This window comes from Phyllostomus hastatus, unplaced genomic scaffold (genome assembly GCF_019186645.2).
Source record: "Phyllostomus hastatus isolate PE091 unplaced genomic scaffold, TTU_PhHast_1.1 phas_contig_80, whole genome shotgun sequence".
NCBI lineage: Eukaryota > Metazoa > Chordata > Mammalia > Chiroptera > Phyllostomidae > Phyllostomus > Phyllostomus hastatus.
Window position 1 is genome coordinate 28300296 of NW_025333960.1, and position 21623 is coordinate 28321918.

The 21623-nt window shown below is 39.4% G+C and overlaps 1 protein-coding gene across 1 annotated transcript in view; it reads left to right on the forward strand.

Annotated features, from left to right (window-relative positions):
- Positions 1 to 15887, forward strand: part of ASXL3 (ASXL transcriptional regulator 3) — a 170392-nt gene extending 154505 nt beyond the window's left edge. Inside the window, exons 11-14 of the mRNA XM_045850304.1 lie at positions 663 to 759; positions 2621 to 2726; positions 7433 to 9386; positions 12177 to 15887. Of these exons, the coding sequence (XP_045706260.1) occupies positions 663 to 759; positions 2621 to 2726; positions 7433 to 9386; positions 12177 to 15887 (5868 nt within the window). The remainder of the gene's footprint in view (positions 1 to 662; positions 760 to 2620; positions 2727 to 7432; positions 9387 to 12176) is intronic.
- Positions 15888 to 21623: the final 5736 nt, after the last annotated feature.

Genomic DNA, 21623 nt, shown 5'->3' on the forward strand with positions numbered 1-21623 from the left:
GCTTATCTGAATCTCTTGTGAATGAGAGTTTTTTAAAAAATTGGTATACATAAGGAAACAGATTAGTACCATATAGTTGCACATATGTTAATCTTTGTTGTACACCTGATTTTGTGTGCATCCAAAGACATGAGAGAAGTAGGAGGGGTACAGGGGTACACATGGTGGGTGTGGGCGTCCTTGTTTTAGTGTATTTCACAACTCTTTGTTGTCTAAACCTCTGACAGCAAAGGAATTCAAGTGACCAGGCCAGATTTCTTTAGTTTTCACACATTTTACAAAATTCCATTTAAAAAACCTAACAGAAAGGTATAAACATGTTTATGTTTAATTCGGTACCATTTAAGGCATATTGGAATAACAAACATATAAAACTTATTCTGATTAAACCATACACATTCGTTATGCTCACCACCAATAATAGAAATGCCTAATAAGGATTTCCTTTAAATTGATGTATTTTGTCATTATAACGTCCCTGTAAACAGTGCACTTTTCAGACTAGCAGAGTCATCTTCTGTTGGGCTCCTTTCCTTTCTTCCTCCTACCTGTGCCTTCTCTCTCACACACACGCATCCTCAGTTTTTTGCCTCTTCCCTGCATACTTTTGCTTTGAATTATTCCTGATGGAATCTTTCTTTTTTTTTCGGCTTATTTCCTAGATGGGAAGTGATGGAATTTTACGCCTCAGTACTTCAGCTCTAAATAATGAATTCTTTGCATATGCAGCACAAGGATGGAAACAGCGACTGGCGGAAGGTAAATTCCCATTCCCCAATTATTATTTGACATATTTGAGCACATGTGCTGTACTGAGCTTTGCACCTTTCTCTGGTTTCCAAGTCTTTTTACCCCCTGAAGTGTACTTTAATTTAGTAAAAATTCACATTCTATTCCAAATGACTTCACCAATTTTTTTGTTATACTTGGCATTTTTGAAATCCACTGTTTTTGAAGAAAGCATGATGCTATCTGGAACATAATAAATTGTGATATACCAAGGTTTTAGAGGGAACATTAATTTTAGTTACTTGTTTGACACATTATATATCCTGTCAGTGTCCTAGGGAGTAAAGAATTTCTTTTAATACTTTCTTCCCTTGAAATCACCACTTTACTTTATCCTTCCTTAAGTCTCCAAGCTTCTTGAAAAACTGAAAAATACCTAATGCTACCACATTTTACTCTCTCACCCACTCAAATTGTTATGGTTGGGTGTGAACCCACTATACATAGTTGAAATAATCTCTCCAAGAAAATGCTCGTGGCTTTCCAAAGGCAAAGTCCAATCTCCTCTTCTTAGTCCTTACATTTAAAATGTTCCTTTTTGAATATCTCATTTGCTTTTCATCCCATCCAGTTTGAAACCATCTACTATAGGCATTTTTAATATATTTAAATTTTTCTCCTAAAGCTGCATTTCTGATGGCCATTTCTCAGCTTCCTTTAGGATCTTCTATTCTCTTTCATGAGGAAGTAAATAAATGTTAATGTCTCCACCATTTTCTCCCCTGATATTTTCTTTTGTAACTTATGCATTGTCTAAGCAGCCTCTTTCACCCTGCTATCATGGCCCACAGGCTGGAAACGTTCAAGTATGACTCTGACTCCCCTTTTCTGTCCCTCAGTGCCTACTGGATTTCCCTAGCTGATACCATGCACCTTAAAACCAAAATGCCAATGTTAAACTCACTGTCTTCCCTTTAAAAAGTGCTGTTCCTTCTGCCTCCTCAAGGTTAACCTCACCACTGTCTCCTCACAGCCCCTCGCCTTGAAACCTTGATGGTATCTTTGATCCTCTTCATTCTCCCTGGGGCCATCTGGTCATGCAGTGTTCCTTGTGCTGTGAGTCTGAATCCTCTTCACGCTCCCACAGCTATTGATCTGACCATAATTTCCATGTCTCATTTATGCTATTTCATAGGCTCCTAGGTGGAGTTCTTCAGTTACTTCACACTGCCTCTTACTGTTTATTTGTCCCTATTTCTCCCTCTTAGAACACCACCAGAACCTCCCTCTGTATCTTACAGGAAAAATTCAGAACTCTCTTTAGAACGCACACTGGATAATTGGCCAAAGCTTGCCTTTCCCATTTCATTTCATTCTGTGTACTACTCTCCATCAGCCCCTCAAAAGAACATAAATATACATATTCATATCTCTGTGCCTTCTGAGTTAATTATTTTGTAAAAGCTTGATCATCTTTCAGAGGTTAACTCAAGAATCACTTCTTATATGCAGTCTTCTCTACTTGATTTAGGCAGAATTAAGTTCTTTCTTTCCCTTATATACTTTTACTACATATATGCTATACAGGGCTTTTAATATTACATTGGAGTCAATTGCATGCCTTTTTTATCACCAGACTGACTTCATTAAAGACAGAGAATACACACTCATTGACAGCCCCGAGCATGCAGTACATTTGCTGAATGTTTTAGAGCTCATCTAAATGGCTATTGAGGTGATGTTCATAAAAAGAGAAGCTGTAGAAATGTCAGTTCACAGCTCTTAGTTTTCAACATCCATAAAAGTTTACTCAAATTAATTACATGTTTTCTTTATTAATTGGCAAAAGATATGACCACTTTTACTCAACATATAAGCATTTTCTTTCTAGGAGAATTCACTCCAGAAATGCAATTGCGGATAAGGCAAGAAATTGAGAAGGAAAAGAAAACAGAACCTTGGAAAGAAAAATTCTTTGAAAGGTTTTATGGAGAAAAGTAAGTGCTAGAGCATTTTTTCCTCATTTCTCTTAGAAGGAAATGAAAATATAATTCTCTGCTTCACATAGCACACTCATATGCTGTAAAACTTAATAAACCTGTGATAAAAAGCAATAGTCCCTCAGTGTAAGAAATTGCCGGTAAAATTATAGTGGCATATCAGCACTTAAATTTTTTAAAATGCATTTTCAAGAGTTTATAACTTGTCTGTGAAAATTCATTTTGGACTGAAAACAGCATGAAATTCTATAGAAGTCAATTTTGGCTTTCTTAACTGGATTTTAGTAAAAATCTCCTGATTTTTATCCAAGTATTTTTATTAATGACTACTTTAGACATAAGTAGTTTTAGACACATTTAACTCACATTTTTCTAAAAACGTTGACTGTGCATGTATATACTCTTTTTAGTCGTTATTTTGGGGAGAGCTTGAGGTGTTACCCTTTACTCTGTCTTCCTCTTCAGGTGTAACTAGTTTTTAACTTACTTGTATTCATGTATGTTTCTCTTTAAAATAATACCGGTCACACTAAGTGTGGTAGTGACTGAGCTAAATTAAAAGGACATTTATCTGCTTGGGCAGCATTAGAGTCTCAGAGACAATCAGATCTCCAAGAATGGAGGAGGGATTAAGAAGCTGGTACTCGACAGTGACCCTAGATCCTCCTTTGTAGAGGAAGTTGAGCTTTAACTCACTTGTATACAATCGATGCTTGGAAGTTGTTTTGTGTAAAAGATACTGAGGTGGTACAGGTAACAAAAACTGTACCATTTGATCTGATTTCACAAAACTCCCCCTATAAATGGGGAAAAACATCAAAGGGAATCTCACATGCGTGCTCTTTATAAAAAGGAATCCTGTGACGAACAGCCTCCTTACCCAGAGTGGGGTAGCCTTTTGTGGATTGTCTTAATGCAGTACTCTTGAGTAGGAAGGCTTTTTTTTTAAAATCCTCACCCAAGTATATGTTTATTGATTTTAGAGAGAGAGAGAGAGAGAGAGAGAAAGAGAGAGAGAGAGAGAAGGAAGGAGGGAAGAAGGGATGGGGAAAGAAAGAGAAACATTGGTTGCCTCCCACATGTGACCAACCAGGGATTGAACCCTCAACCTTTTGGTGTGCAAGGTGACACTCCAGCCAACTGGGCCTCCCAGCTAGGGCCAGGAGGCTTGTTTTGAGTTGCTGTCCTAGGACCTTGGATACATAAACCTATTTAACAAAACTAAAAGAATATAATTATTATATTTTTTTAAAAAATTAAATACGTGGCAAGTTAGTTATATGTCTTGTATATAGACTCTAGCAGTATTACTCAAGCCTGGCTGTATCAGATCCTCTCTGGAGCTTTTTAAAATAGATACAGATTTTCAGAACCCATCCTAGACACATTGATTGGAAATCTCCAGGAGTTGAGGCCAGAAATCTGTATTTTTAGATGCTCCCCAGGTCATGCTGATGCCCAGCAGGATTAAAAACCCTGGAAGATGGCTTCAAAGGCCATTCAAGGAGGCCTGCCTCACCTCTCGTCTAACACAGAGAAAGTTGGGAGCTCTCTTTTCAGTAATTGCAGGAGCATAGCTGAGGGAGTTCTCTCCAACACATCGGTCCTGGATTATTATTCTGTGTTGGGTCCATTTTTTTATTAGCCCAATAATATTTATCTAACGTCTCCTCCATGCCAGATGCAATCCTAGATGCCAGCGGTACAGTCATCTGTAGAGCTTCCTCGGCTCTGCTCTCAGAAAGCCTGTGTTCTAGATACCACACACATTAGGTAGCTTTTTTCCCTTCATTTAGCAAATAATCATTGAGCATGCTCTGGCTCTGATATGTTTCTGAGAGCTTTGCAAATATTATTTTGCTTAATTCTCCCAACCATCCTATACAGTAGGTATCATTATTATTCTTATATTTACAAAATGGTGTCCCATACCGAGGGACAGTGAAACTTAATTTCCCCAGGTTTGCACAGTATGACTAAGTAAATTGCTTAGTGTCTTAATCCTGCAAATTCTTTTCAGAAACATGTCACACATATACATTTTTTACATGAAATTTGGGGGCTTCACAGGCTCCCATCAATATCAGGTCAAAGGTCTCTGCCTCAGAGGGAGACAGCTACAACACTGTGAGGAACCGTACCTCCTCCTTACTGCCCCTGAGCCCCCATGCAAACAGTTCTTTTACAGCCACTTTCTTGCTGTCATTTTTCATAGAGTTTCTGTCCTCTTAAGTCGCTGGACTTTTCACTTTTTTTTTTTTTTTGGTCTTTGATTTCATATTGGATGACAGATGTATTTTGGACATTTCATTGACTGTCCTTTGATTTTTGTTACTTTCAGATTACGTACATGTTCCCATTATGTGAGAGATTTTTTTTTCCCTAACATCAGATTATTTTCAGTTCACTGACAACATGTGCCTTTTCATGCTTTTGCAAAACTTTTGCTCTAAGTTTCCCAAAAATGTTGTTATCCAAATTCACCTCTACTTAAGATCTGTCTGATTTCATTTTTGCTCTTTGTTTGAGAGCATTGTTATAGTTTTTATTGGCTTACTCTGCTTGTAATTTAGTACTGTTGTATATTCGTTTGGTTACTTAGAAATCACCCATATACATGCTGACTCAGAATTATGAGTTGGTCTGTTGATTTGCAGTTTAGATTTCTGGAGGGCAGGGTTTTCCTTTGTGTGGTTATGTGGTATGCTGTAAGCATCTTCCTTCTATGCTTTATGCCATCTTAAATCTATTTTCCCATGAAAATAATGGAATGTTGACATAGGCATATTTTATACAATGCTACTTTCTGTATGGCATACATATCATATATATTAATAATATTTAATACATTTAACAATATTCTTAGTAACCGACTAGCAGAAATTTGGCTGCCAGTAGATAGCTTCTGCATGTTCTACACTAAATCTATTATCTATCAGGGTAGTATCTCTGCTTGAGCTAGGTTCAAGAGCCCTTATTTCTAGCTGGTAATTCTGCTTTAAATTTATCTGTAATGTAGCTATCCTGTTCCTCTAAGTATAATATAGTTATAAATTATAGTTTAATTTGAACCCATCTTTAGGAAAGTTAAAAGAAGAGACTAATTATGAAAGCAGTATCTTTATGTTCTTTTCAGAACCTTCTGAATTTTAGTGATCAAACATCCAAAAATTGTATTCAGTTTTATTTCCCTTTCCATTTGAGGATGTAAGTAAAAGGTTGAAGATTTCACCGAGGTATATTTCTGTATTGATATTATTATAGCTATATTTCAACTGTGCTTCTTTTTCTGAAAATGTTCTCTCTTCTGCTTATCTTTGTAAGTGCCAGTAGTACTCTAATTTAACTGCATTTAGAACATCATGTCCCTCTACCATCTGATGCTGGCGTTGTAACTTAGTATGACAGGAAATAGTGATTTACAATATCTTTGATTGTAATTCTAATTAACTTTGCCTCCTTATGACCTGAACATTAGGCTGGATTATTTCTTAATCTTCTTAACATTTTTATGGAATATTTTTACAGTAAGAGATGTACATGAAAGAATTTGTCTAGCCTCACACAAATATAATCTAGCAGAGACAACTCTGATGACCCCAGATATGTTTGTTATTCTTTAGCAACATTTCCATATTGCCTTAGGTTAGAGATACTAAAATAAGGTGATTGAACAACATCATCTTAATTGGTTAAAGATAATCTTTGGAAGTCATTTCAATTTTAAGATTTTACAACATACTCATCTTCCATTGATCCTAATTGTTTGGTTATATTACATCCTTTGAAGGCTGTAATTTTCTATTATAATGACAGGTTATAACTATTTTAAGACTAAAGTATTTTAGTCTTAAATTATTTAAGACTAAATAATTTCTATTATTATGACTAATAATAATATTCTATTTTATGACTAAAAATTTTTAGATCCTATATATTTTTCACTTTGCTGTATTTTTAAATCTTTCCTAGTATAGAATTTTTTCTTTTTTATAACTGAATTTATTAGGATTACATTGGCTAATATAAATATATAGGTTTAGGTACACATTTCTATAATACATCATCTGTATATGGTACTGTGTATTCACCGCCTCAAGTCATGTTTTTTTTTCCATCACCATTTATCTCCCCTTTACCCTGTCCAGCCTCCCTTCACCCCCATTTCCCTCTGGTGATGACCAGCCTGTTGTCTATCTATGAGCTTATATTATATTATATTATATTATATTTTTTACTTAATTCCTTTACCTTTTTCAGCCAGCCCCTAACCTGTCCCCTCTGACAGCTATGAGTCAGTTTCTGTTTTGTCTGTTCATTTATTTTGTATGCATCTGGAGAGTTTTATTCTCAGCAAAACAAGCCAGTCAAAGAAAGACAAAGACCATATGATTTTATTTCTGTGTGGAATCTAATAAGTATGTAATTTCTACTAACTGTTAGTAAGATTCATACCTCTTGGCTTACAGAGTAAAAATCTGTACCTTCCTTAACCAGAAGTAGTTTATTCTAGGTATGATTATATAGTAAGTAGACAATTTAAGTCATAAACTACTTTATATAAATTAAGCATGTTACTTAGTGATTATAAAGTTAGTCTGATGCACTTCCTTTTATCGAATACTATATTTGTGAGAAATCCAAGTTGTACCTTTTAAGTTTTGTGGTTGGACAGCAATTTAGTGTTTCTAATTTCTGTTCAGGTTGGGCATGTCAAGAGAGGAATCTACAGAGCTCACTTCTGGACCAAACAATAATGGAGCTGAAAGTAGTTCTTCTTGTGGAGCCTCTAGTCTTCCAGGTCTTTCTTCACAGACTCCCTTGGAGGAACAACAGCCAAAAGGCATGAAAAGTCCAACATCTCCGGCACCTGATTTCTGTGCTGCGCTCTGCCCAATGGTCGATGTAGGCAAAGATGTAATGACAGAATTGGAATCAGAGGATATCTTGATCCCCGAAGAATCTGTGATTCAGGAGGAAATTGCAGAAGAGGTAGAGACTAGTATCTGTGAGTGCCAGGATGAAAATCACAAGACAGTACCCGAATTTTCTGAGGAGTCTGAAATCCCTGCCAATGCTCATGAAGAGCCCCAAATAGCACTTCCGGAAGATAACTTAGAATCTTGTGTTATAATGAACGATGTTTTAGAAACGCTGCCTCCTCTTGAAGTTAAGGGGGAAGAGAAATCAGAATCTCCCCAGGAAGAAATGTCAGTCGTTATTGACCAACTAGAAGTCTGTGACTCTCTCGTTCCTTCCACTTCATCTGTGACTCATATCAATGACACAGAACCTAAGGAGCCAGAAACTGCACTAGAGACCAATACTTTAAAAATGAAAACAGGGTCATCTTCTCTAGAAGGCCAATTTCCAAATGAAGGAGTCGCTGTAGATATGGAGCTACAGAGTGATCCTGATGAACAGCTTTCTGAAAATGCTTGTATCTCTGAAACTTCCTTCTCTTCTGAGAGTCCAGAGGGAGCCTGTACCAGCATGACGTCCCCCGGAGGGGAAACCCAGTCTACTTCAGAAGAATCATGTACTCCAGCCTCCCTTGAGACAATGTTTTGTTCTGAGGTGTCCAGCACTGAAAATGCAGACAAATATAATCAGAGAAATCCCACTGAAGAAAACCTTCATGCATCTTTGATGTCAGAAATATCTCCAATATCCACTTCACCTGAAATATCAGAAGCATCACTCATGTCCAGTTTACCTTTAACCTCTGAAGCATCCCCAGTATCAAATTTGCCTTTAACATCAGAAGCATCACCCATGTCTGATTTACCTTTGACATCAGAAACTTCTTCAATGTCTTCCATGCTTCTCACATCTGAGACCACTTTTATATCCAGTTTGCCACTTCCTTCAGAAACATCTCCAATTTCCAATTCTTCCATGAATGAAAGAATGGTGCATCAACAAAGAAAGTCACCTTGCACATCCGAAGAACCACTCTCCCCACAGAAAGATGAAAGTTCTGCACCTGCCAAGCCCCTGGGAGAGAGCCTTGTGTCTCAGCAGACTTTATCAAATACGCCTGAACCCATCAAAATGGGTTCTTCTCCCATCACTCCTGAAGCATTTTCATCTGAAGAACTACACAGTAAGACACTGAATCAGCAGCCTTGTAAGTCACATGTTGAAACAGAGAAGCCCTATCCTGCTTCAATTCCAGAACGTCCTTCTACAGAAATCATAAAAGTTAAAAATCATAATGTCCTACAAAGAACAGAAAAGAAAGGGGTGTCTTCACCATTGGAATTGTCTCTCTTTTCTGAAGAAACAGAGAGTAAAGGAAATGAGCTTCCATCCGCTAAATTACAGGACAAGCAGTATGTCTCACCAGTGGACAAGGCTTCATTTCCAGAAGGCTCTAGAAATAAAACACATAAGCAAGGGAGCTCACAGAATCGGTTGGAGACCCCATATATTTCAAAGTTGCCAGAGCCGTCCAAATCACCTGACGGAATGAGAAATGAAAGTAGAGAATCTGAGATATCGAAGAGGAAAACTGCAGAGCAGCACAGCTTTGGAATCTGTAAGGAAAAGAGGGCGAGGATAGAAGATGACCCATCAGCCCGGAACGTACCGTCTAGCAGCCCATCTGAGAAAGAGCCGCCTCCGAGAGAGGAACCCAGGGTTCCGCCTCTCAAGGTATGGTATTTCAAAAAACAAACAAAAAAAGGAGAAAAAGAAAAGAAACAAAAAGCAATTCTATAGATAGGCTTTTCTATTTACATACTTAGTTTTTCAAAAATAAATGAGGTTTTCTTCCAGGTTTTATGTAGCAGTTGGTAATCTAATATTCCCAGCACCAGTCTAATATTAAATAATCCTTTTTTAGACTGTGCATTGCATTCATGTGATAAGTTTAGATACATGTATGTATTTAGACCTTAGCCTTGAAGGAAAAAGAAGTGGGGAGGGAGAACAGGGCCTGGAGTTGCCCCCAGGCCACTGAGAGCAGGGTCTTTGGAGGATTTCCAGGTGTAAGACAGAGACCTGTTCATAAATAAACTTGGGAAAGTTTGAGAGACAGTTCAGTGACCTATAAAAGTTCAGAAGAACTGGGGGAAGAAGTAGAAGTTAGAGGCAAGCACTTAGGGGTTTAAGGTCCATATTGCCCCTTGATTCATTTTCCAACAAATTACTGAACGCTGCCATTGCCTAGCAGAGAGGGACCTGGCTTGGAAGAGCCCCATTAAATATTTCTTAAATAAGTCAATGAAATTGCTTTGTGAACCCTGAAGGGAAATGCTGGGGATATATAGGCATACAAATCCCTTTTTTTTTTTACTTCCTAGATAGTAAAAGTGGTATTTAACTTCACACAGAAAATAAAACCTGTAGAAAAACGTTTCTATTTACTTTGTTTTGATCCCAGTAGATTTTAACTCTCAGAAAACAAGCCTTTTATATAAATTGGCTCTGCCTAATAAACAGAAAATTAATTTAATTCAAAAGAAACTCTGTTTAATAAAAAAACTTCACCCACTATAATTTAAACTTATTCAGTGCTTTTATCTGTGTTCATTTATGGACTATTCCATCATAGAGTTGGTCTAGAATTCTAAACACACTCAAGCTTTGTTTTCCTTAATCTCTTTAGTTCACTGTGCTCTGCCACCTTTTATGTGTTACTCATGATCTCCAGAAGGTTGACTTTTAAGAGTGTGGTTATAGTTATTCTGTTTAATAAAGTGGTCCCTAGTACAATGAGGTTCTAGAGATGTAAAGATGAACATAAAACTCTGCTATGCATTTTAATTTCTGAAGCAGTGGAAAAAAAACATGAGCATGCTTTTCATAGGAAATATTTTTAAACACTTTATGTAAAGATAAACAGGTAAATACTATAAGTATATTTGATGTTTGTTTGGCCTTGAGTTATTGCTTAAGTATATCTAGGCTTAATTTTAAAAATGTCTTTTCAATTTTTTAAACTAAGGAAAATACTTAAAAGGAAAAATGGAATTCCCTCTCTGAATCCATCTTTTCTTTGGAGTGTCTGAATTAGAAGAGAGGTGTCACAACTTTGACAATGAGAAGTGAGATTGTTAGGAAGATAACTCCATCTAACAAAGTTCCATAGTGTAATTCCAAATTACACTAGAAAAGTTCTAAAAGGGGAAAAAGAGGAAGCATAAAACATGTCAAAAGCCCTGAATGGTGAGCCTTCAGATTTTCCCTCTTCTCACTGTCAATATGGCCCAAGGGCAGTCTACTTGACCTCCAGTTTTTGGATTTTTTTACAGATTTTATTTATTTATTTTTAGAGAGAGGGAAAGGAGAGAGAAAAAAAAGGGAGAAAAACATCAATGTGTGGTTGCTTCTCAAGTGCCCCCTACTGGGGGGTCTGGCCTGTAAACCAGGCTTGTGCCCTGACTAGGAATCGAACCAGCGATCCTTTGGTTCAGTCTGGCTCTCAATCTACTGAGCCACACCAGCCAGGGCAATTTCCAGGTTTTTTCAACTGTAAAGGGAGACTTTAGCTAGATACCTTCCAGCTCTACAAATCTATGACTCTAAGAACATTCTTAGTGACTAGGAAATCACAGTCATTGCTATGTTGGTTGTTAGGTCTTGTGCTTCATGAATTTGGTGATGACTGTTAGTTTCTTAATTAGCATGAGTAGGTAAACAATGTGCATAGGGACCTTTATGAAATTCAGCAAATTGTGGATTACCACAATCCAAAGAAAGAGCCTAACCCACACTTCCTGTTGGGGGGAAAGGGGAATAGAGTTTCATCTTTATAACAGAGCTGTGAAGGAAATAGACCAGCAACAACTAGTCTCATTTTACATCTGAGTTTACAAACTCTTTCTGTGTACTTATTACCTATGGATAAAGCAGCATGCTAGGCGATATAAGAACATGCAAGCACTGTAGGATCCCTGGCTCACAGAGGTTATTGGAGACTCTGAAGAACACCGTGATTTGCCTGGCATCATGTAGTTTCTTTGAGCAAAGTCAGGATGAGAATTCTAATCTCCTGAACTCTTGGATAGGGCTTTTTTTGTGTGTGTGTCAAATGAAGACAGATAAACTCAAGTAGAGTTAAGGTACCAGATTTTCATGCCAGCAGGGAAGATAATTTAAAAGCTAATTATTCCTAAGTCTTTCTGGATAACCTCATTTTGAGAGACATGGACTTTGCTTCCATTTATATGAGGCATTAAGAAAATGTTTCATTTCCATGGCAAATGAAGTCAGCAGTAGATGTTTTCATAGAGTAAACAGAGATTGAAGTTTCTAATTTTCACATTCATGCTGCATTTCATGTTCCTTGATACCCTAGTGACCCATTTGGGAATTTAGGTATAGTTAACACCATGTTATGAGAAAATGCGGCTACTCTTCTTCTTTGCATTGTTTCATGCCATGTGTCTTCTCTGTGATCATGGACCAAGCACTTTATCTTTCCATTCTCCCTTCTTGTAGATCCAGCTTTCCAAAATTGGGCCACCTTTCATTATCAAGAGCCAACCAGTCTCCAAACCAGAGTCTCGAACATCCCCTAGCACATCTGTCAGTGGTGGGAGGAACACAGGAGCCAGGACCCTTGCAGATATCAAGGCTCGAGCCCAGCAAGCAAGGGCCCAACGAGAGGCAGCGGCTGCCGCTGCTGTAGCTGCAGCAGCGAGCATCGTCTCTGGAGCCATGGGGAGCCCAGGAGAGGGTGGAAAGGCAAGAACCCTGGCACATATCAAAGAGCAGACAAAGGCAAAACTCTTCGCAAAGCATCAAGCCCGAACCCATCTCTTCCAGAACACTAAGGAGTCCCGGTTGCCTCCACTTGGCTCAAAGGAAGGCCCTCCAAGCTTAGAAGTTTCATCTACCCCTGAAACAAAAATTGAGGCTTCAACGGGTGTCATTATTGTCAATCCAAACTGCAGATCTCCTAGCAACAAGTCTGTGCACCTTCGGGAGGCCACCACTGTATTACAGCCGTCTCTTAACCCAGCTAAACTTCCAGAAACTGCCACTGATTTATCTGTGCAAAGTTCTGATGAGAATATACCTGTGTCCCATTTATCTGAGAAAATTGTTTCATCTACCTCTTCTGCAACTAGCAGTGTGCCCATGCTTTTTAATAAAAATTCTGTCCCTGTGTCTGTTTGCAGCACTGCTATGTCGGGAGCAATTAAAGAACATCCCTTTGTGAGTTCTGTTGATAAATCCTCTGTTCTAATGTCTGTTGATAATACAAACACTACAATTTCTGCTTGTAATATAAGCATGTTAAAAACCATCCAGGGAACTGACACTCCATGCATAGCCATTATACCAAAATGTGTAGAGAGCACTCCCATTCCTGCTACTAACGGGGGCGCCAGCGTATCGGGCTCCGCGGATGACAAGCAGTTGCTCATACCAAGCAGCAGCGCCGGTAACTTAGTCTCCAGTCAGTACACCTCCGTGCCAACTCCCTCCATTGGAAATAACTTGCCAAACCATCTCTCCACTAGTTCTGTCTTGATCCCCCCGACAGGAATTAACAACCGATTTCCTCCTGAGAAGATAGCCATGCCTGGTAGTGAGGAACAGGCCACCACGTCCATGGGGGCCACTGTGAGAGCAGCCCTCAGCTGCAGGGATTCAGTGGCCAGTACAGACACTCTGGTTGCATGCCCACCTGTCGCAATGTTTACCGGAAGCATGCTGACAATAAACTCTTACGACAGTCCTCCCAAGTTAAGTGCTGAAAGCTTGGACAAAAATTCAGGGTCTCGAAACAGGGCAGACAATTCTGGGAAACCTCAGCAACCTTCGGGGGGCTTTGCACCAGCAGCCATAAACAGATCGATTCCATGTAAAGTCATCGTTGACCACAGCACCACGCTGACCTCCACTTTGTCTCTGACCGTTTCCATTGAAAGCGCAGAAGCCAGCTTGGACATCCAGAGCAGGTCGGTGAGGACAGAGGCGGCCATACAGCCAATGGCATGTCCTCAGGTGTCCGTTATTAGCAGGCCCGAGCCGGTTGCCAATGAAAGCACAGATCACGGTTCTAGTTTCATTGCTGCCTGTGCAGCGAAACAAGACAGTAAAACGCTGCAGGCCCCCTGCACAAGTCTCCGAGAAGTACCCCTGGTTGTTCCAGATAAATTAAATGAGGTGACTGCTCCTAGTAATAGCTTTGCTGAGCAGGCACGGGGCCCGACCACTTTCAAAAGTGAAGCAGACACAACCTGTAGCAATCAATATAACCCAGGCAACCGGCTTGGCTGGAGCGACGAGGGCCTGAGGGGCACAGGGCAGCCTCTGGTTAACCACTCGGGTTCAAGTAAACAGAAAGACTATCTAGAGCAGAGCTGTCCAAAGGCTATTAAAACGGAACATGCCAGCTACTCGCACATGTCAGAACTTCACCCCAGGAATCTCATAACAAGTGTCGCCCTCCCTGTGAAATCCGAACCTCATGAAGTGGAAAAGGGCTTTAGAATGGACACTGAGGACTTCCCTGGGCCCGAGCTACCACCTCCAGCCACAGAGGCAGCTCCTAATGTGCAACAGTCACAGAACGTGAAGGTTCCCACCTCTGGTCCTATGGAAGAGGTGATTTCCTTGGCTACGGACACCCTGAAAAGAGTTCCCAATGCAGGGAGCTCAAGCTGCCGTCTGTCCTCTGTGGAGGCAAATAATCCACTGGTGACACAGTTGCTACAGGGCAACCTGCCTTTGGAAAAAGTGTTACCACAGCCCAGATTGGGAGCCAAGCTCGAAATCAACAGGCTTCCTCTGCCTCTTCAAACTACCTCAGTGGGTAAAACAGCACCAGAGAGGAACATTGTTGAAATGCCATCCAGCTCTCCAAACCCAGACGGGAAGGGCTACTTGGCGGGGACTCTTGCCCCACTCCAAATGCGAAAGCGAGAAAACCACCCCAAAAAGAGAGTAGCCAGGACTGTGGGGGAACACATGCAAGTTAAATGTGAACCAGGGAGACTGTTGGTGGAGCCAGATGTTAAAGGCGTGCCTTGTGTGGTCAACTCCGGCCTGAATCAGCTAGGGCACAGCCAGCCCTTTAAACAAGAGTGGCTGAGCAAGCACGCTATCCAGAGCAGGATTGCTCACAGCCCTGAGGTCAAACAGCAGAAGCGGCTGCTCCCCTCCTGCAGCTTCCAGCAGAACCTCTTCCACGTGGACAAGAATGGTGGCTTCCATCCTGATGCCAGTACCTCACACAGACAGCAGTTTTACCAAATGCCCATGGCTGCCCGGGGCCCCCTTCCGACTGCGGCTCTGTTACAGGCCTCTGCCAAGGGCCCAGTGGGCTGCAATGCATTTACCTTCAGTAGGCATCTTGAACAAAAGGGACTGGGAGAGGTGGGCCTTTCTTCAGGACCTCACCAGCTAAGGTTAGCCAATATGTTATCCCCCAATATGCCCATCAAGGAAGGCGATGACGTGGGAGGGGCTGCACACGCAATGCCAAACAAAGCACTAGTGCAGCCACCGCCGCCGCCACCACCACCGCCTCCACCCTTGGCTTTGCCCCCACCTCCCCCCCCACCACCTCCACTACCTCCACCTCTTCCTAATGCAGAAGTCCCAGCCGATCAAAAACAACCTCCAGTTACCATGGAAACCACTAAGAGACTTAGTTGGCCACAGTCCACCGGCATATGTAGCAATATAAAATCGGAACCTCTTTCTTTTGAGGAAGGTTTAGGCAGCAGCTGTGAACTGGGCATGAAACAAGTTTCTTATGACCAGAATGAAATGAAAGAACAGTTAAAAGCATTTGCGCTAAAGAATGCAGATTTCTCTTCCTATTTGCTTTCTGAGCCACAAAAGCCTTTTACCCAATTAGCTGCTCAGAAAATGCAGGTGCAGCAACAACAGCAGCTCTGTGGAAATTATCCAACAATACACTTTGGTAGCACGAGCTTCAAAAGGGCAGCCTCTGCAATTGAAAAGTCCATTGGGATTTTGGGAAGTGGCTCCAGTCCTGCCACAGGCCTGCCTGGTCAGAACGCTCCGATGCCCGTTCAGAACTTTGCCGACAGCAGCAACGCGGATGAATTGGAACTGAAATGCTCTTGCCGGCTGAAAGCCATGATTGTGTGCAAAGGCTGTGGGGCCTTCTGCCATGACGACTGCATAGGTCCTTCGAAACTCTGTGTAGCTTGCCTGGTTGTGCGATAAGAGCTGGATGAGAGATGCAGTATCCCTTTCCAACAATGGAGAAGCCACGCGGCATCAGCAGCAACAAGTTGAATAACTCAGTGCTTTATATTGTGCTAATTTATTTTATTTTGGGACAAATTAGCTTTTCTCTATGGGATTTTTTTTTTTGCTTTTTTCGGGAAGGAGAGATCCCCTTCCATCCGAGTGGCTCAGCAGCATGTCTCGACATATTTAGTTGCCTATCCCAGGTTTGGGAAATTTTGGCCATGTGTATACAGGTCACTACCCCATCAGATTTTGTTTCTTTTTATTTTTAATTCAGGTGTAGATAGGAAAAGGACATTTTTAAATACTTAATACTAACCAGAAATGCAGATGTAGAAAGAGAACGGTAAAAGTGATTTCAGGTGGGCTGTGTGTGCTTCTGTAGATGAACCATTAGCGCAAGGGTTTTCACCGCTGACTCTTCTGGACCTACCTTGACTCCAGTGATTAAATCATATTTGGAATGAGGAATCTGATTTAAATGTTTGATTCCTTGTATTTACTCACATCACAAAAGATATATTAAAGGAGGCATGTCATTAATAAACTCCACTGTCCTTATTCTCTTTCCTCCCTTTTTATTCTTTTCAGAGACTGGCAGGATGTCTGCACTGGCCTTGGACACTGTACACACATCTTAGTGAGATGTGTCTTCGACCGGAAATTGCCGTGCAGGCCTCATGCCCAGTGGCCTGGTTTGAGCCCTTGGACCTGACACTGCAGGATCCATTGGCCAACAGAGAGCCTTGGGCCCAGGGGATTTCAGAGCTCATGTGTGGCCTTTAAGAGCAAGAATTTTTTAAAAGTCCTAAAATTAAAATAAGTAAAGTTCTGTGTATACAAACACATGTAAGTGGGCTGATGATGTAGATATTGGTCCATTCTCTTCACTCTGATAGGACACTAGGTATTAAAATTGGGGTTACACAATCGTGGACCTTTAATGACACCAGTGCACTCTGGCCTCCAGCTTTGAAGGCTGACCACCTCTTTTTTAAACTGTCGTTGATGGTCAGAGGAACTGCAGAAGGCTGAAGTGTGGATATTTTTCTGAACCATTTTTTGCCTCCTGATTCACAATCTATATAATTCTATTTTACTCTGAAATTATGCTTATTTTAAAAGTTGTTCTAGGCATTGCATGTTTTGTTTTTTTCCCCCTCAGGTGCATTCAATACATACTTCATATCTGGGGAAGTGGAACTGCTTTTGACAAAGGGATACTGCATCTTACAACTATCCTCAGCGTTTATCCGGTGAAGTCTGAGTGTTGAGTATTTGAGCTACATTCCACATACTTTGGCCACCCTCACGCAAGAGAACAGCTTTAGTTCAGGAGGCTCTGTTCCCTAATGCAAGTTCAAAAGCACATGCACATTGTGGGAAGATGAAAGACAGCAAAAACTACACCCATTTAACTTCCAATTACAGAGCACAAAATGTGGAGTGTCACTAACCCATTGATTGAGTGCGACTGTAGAATTTTTAAAAAACCGGGGGTAAAATATCACCTGTCATTGTGAGGATGACAGAGATTTCACATGGGATGATTCTAATCAATGTAAACTTTTGACATTCCCTTAAAATACGTCTTAAAAATTAACTGGAATGAACAGAAATTACATTTCTGGAAAAAAACACTTGTGATTTCCTTTTTTTATAGTAGTCAGCCATGGTATATTATTTTTCCCTTGCATATTTATTATTGTGATGTTGCCAAATTTTGTTAGGTGACAGAAATGTCATTTTTATTAACAAATTGCTGATAGTGAAAGATACTTTATCTTAAAAAGCAAGAAAAGCAAAGAGAGGCCTACCTTTGTGGCTGCAATTTGGTGCTTCAGTGTTGTCACTTCTGTTTTTCACATTAAAATTAATAAAATTAATTCACAACTGAAAAAAAAAAACAATGCACTTAACCAGCCCTTCCCAAGGAATGCAGCGTAAGTTCCAGTGGATCCTTGCTTCACTCTGCTCCAGGTGGTTTGGGTGGCACCCTCATCCGTCGTGTCTCCGTGGTCTGCTTGGTTCTGATGTCGTCTTGGTTCAGAAGATCATGCCCTCATCTCACAGAGGGGCATCCCTAAATGCAGACACTTGCATGCCAACTCCTTCCAAATTCAGTTGCTGCTCTACCAGTGTCAGATACTGTCCACACCAGCAGATTCAAAACTACCCTATCAGTAACTGACACGGTGTTGAAAGAAACTCTACAAAACCTCTGCACTCTATATGAGGTACAGTTGAGGCTAATGTGACTCTGAGCCCGTTATCAGTTCCATCATTGTGGAACACTGCCTGCAAGTTGCTTACTGAGAGTAAAGAAAAGTGTCCTTCCGTATGTTTTGATTTTTCAGGTAATAGGTTGGGAGATCAGTTGTCGATCGTGTGTGAATTCTGTCTGCCAGGTCCAAAGAGCATAATTTCTCTATGCCCTTGCTCATTTTTTTTTGCCCCAGTTTAAATTTTGAATGTTCACGTATGGTTTTGATTACTGAAAAAATTAGTATCTTTGGGCTAAAAAATAATGGAAAGAAAGAAAGAAACTCAGAAGTTAAAAGTGGGCCAGATGTTTTACAAGTGTCCATTTACTATGTATACAAAGGCCAGTATATTTGGATTAGGTGAGTAGGACCTTAGATTCCTGATTCCCACAGCTGTCTGCCTATGTGCAAATGGAATATGTTATTTACTACATGGTTATTGTGGTGTAATGTGTAAATTTTAGTGTGTGCATTATCCTGATTACTGGACAATATGCTATCCTTATCAGGAATAGAACTTGCACATGTGACATGTAATTTTTTTTTATCACAAAGGATGTATTTCCGTAAGTAGCACTTTTGGAGCAAGGGAAGGAAGAAAACGGCTATTCCCTAATCCCCCTCTTATATGATATGCATATGCCTGAGGTGTGTGAAGACATTTAGGTAGTTAATGGGCATGTTAATAAGAACATTCTGATGCAAATTCATTTTCAAAATGAAAATAATGTCCTTCCCCCAAGTGAGAATAGCAGAAATGTTGGTGAACTGAGCATCATAGTTATAATATTTCCCTGCTAAGGCCTAGTTTTAAAAAAGAAAACTTGAAAAACCTATGAGGTTGAGCCTGGTTGCTATAAAGACTTTGTGGTGATATGTGTTTTTAGGATGAGCTATAGAAGGTTTAGTTGACCTCTAGACCTTGGATAGTCTTACTCATTTCAAAATAAACATGCAAAAATAAACAAGCTGATGGGTACGGTGCTTCATAAGGCAGTCAAGAGTAAGAATATTCGATGCTGCAGCCCGCTTTCCTTTACAAACACTCACATAATTTCTAAACAGGAAGTTGTGATGGCCTTGGTTCCTCCTTGGTCTGGTAAAGACCCAGGTTACAGAAGCTGAAGCCAAGGTTAGGGCTGCATCGTCTCTCTGGTGTCAAGGCCAAGCACCGTGCTAGCCGCCTGGTGGGAATGAGCCCGCTGAACATGCAGAGCCCAGAGTCACTGTCCATTTGTGTTTCCAGAGAACAATGTGAAGAGTCCTAGCAAAGGAACTCATCAGACTGTCAGGGGCCTATGTAGCCAAAATGTCACTGAATATAAAAATCTTGTCGTCTTCAGTCCTCATGCTTTGTCACTGTAAAGCGAACAAAAACCATTTTTACGATAATTTAAAGGAGCTGCTTTTTTTTATAGCACATACTATTTCGCTTTGTACTATATTTGATAGTTGCAGAATAATTTAGATGGTAGGAAAACTTTGTTGTATTTGTACTGTTCATGAATGTTACAAAGAAAGTGCTTTACTTGGTTGCCATAATTTTCTTGTACTGCTGTATTTTCCCCTGCTTCATGGAAACCTAATCTGATTCATATTTTCAGTACAGTTTCTTTTTTTTAAATGTGTGTTTGTGTGTATTTTTTTTTGGTCAGTATTCTGAATGTTTACATCTGTTTGACATTAGCCATTTAATGCCTTTTTTTTAAAGGCGGTATTACTCTTACAGTGTAACAGGAAAATGTGAAATCGACCCAAACAAAACATGCATGACAAACACAGATTGAGGGGGAAGACCCTCAACATACATGGACATTTTATCAGCAGAAGAAAAGTAAAACCCTCCTTCAGTCCTTTACCAAAGAATATATTACTCCCACAGGAAAAACTCAGAAAAGGTGTGTGAAATTCTCAGAAGGGGGAGCAGTTGGTGAATTCAGTAAGACTGCTACAATTTAAAACTGTTACGCTTGCTTTGATACCTGACTAAATTTGACTGAGTGCAACAAGCATTGAAACAATTTTTAGACAGTATTTTGTTTAGAATTCAGGGATCATGCATTCTTTAATGGTGCTGTTTGTTTTTTATTTCTTCTTTTCTACAAAGAAAAAAAGCGTTGCCTACAAAAGTGACTGCTCACAAACCATAAGTTAAACAAAATGTTTGTCTTTTCATGTTTCTGTTTTTCCCTTTCTCAAAATAACAATTTGGGTTTCAATATTAAACTATTCTGGAGAAAATAAAGAAATTAAACACTAAAGAATTGTCATCGTTGATTCTTTTGTAAAGCAAGGTAGTTTGTATACATAAAATGTATTAATAAATACACTGAAAATTTTACTTAAGAAAAATGTTATAGAGAAGACAAACCATTGATGTTAAGTTATCTACCCATTCTTCTTGGTATAGTGAATTGTCAATATATGATTCCAACTATTGTTAGAACAGTAAAAACCAAACTGAAGCCTCTTTGAAATTAACCGTATCTACTGTGCTTATCATTTAAAAATACATTTGGATCTTCTTGTTTTCATAAAGATCTTGTTCATTCTTATAGTGAAAGACATTCAGTTGAAGAAATTGTTGCTACCATGTTTAATTTTCACTTTCAAAATGAATTAACTTTCACAAATTCTTTTAAAATTGCCCTCATTAATATTTTTAATCTCAGCTTAAATATTGTAGCTAGGGCTATTTGAATAAAGTGCTGGGAACTCTTACAACAAAACTGCCTCAGTTATGTTTACACTGGTTAAATGTATGCATATCTTTACAGTGAGATGAATCAGAAGCTTTAAACATAATTGGCCATTAAATCTTGAATTCAACTGTTTTTATCCACATGCAAAATGTTGTCTTTAGCCACCAGATGGCGAAAGAGGATGTTTACTTTTGGAAGAAAAAGAATGAAACATGCTTTCTTACTCTTCCTAAAACTAAATTTTAATTGTAATTCTTCCTAAAAGAATTACAATAATGAAAGTTTAACGCATGCAAGTAAGTCAATGGCAGATAGTTACTTCTAAGTTTCATTAAATTATTTTCACTATAATGATGACATTCTTTTTTGTCCTATATTTTCTATTAAAATATTTACAAAATGCTTTACTTAGGGTTATGGGATTTTTTTTTTTTGTTTGCATTACCTCACCGGTATCATCTCTTCCAAAGTTTATTAGAGGAGTTTGAACAGTGCAGCATTCTTTAAACTGACATTTTATTGAAATGGATCTGGATGCCTTATATGTTTTAATTCATTTACTCTCATGATATAAGTACAATTCTATGATTTTACATAAATATTCTATTTTATTAATATATTAACGTAGCCTGATTGAGTAACAATTGCTCTTAGGATCTAAAGTGTTAATTTGTATCCATCGTAGCACTTATCTGAGGACAAGTGGTTTCCCCAGTGATTCATCAGTTTTCACACGGATACTT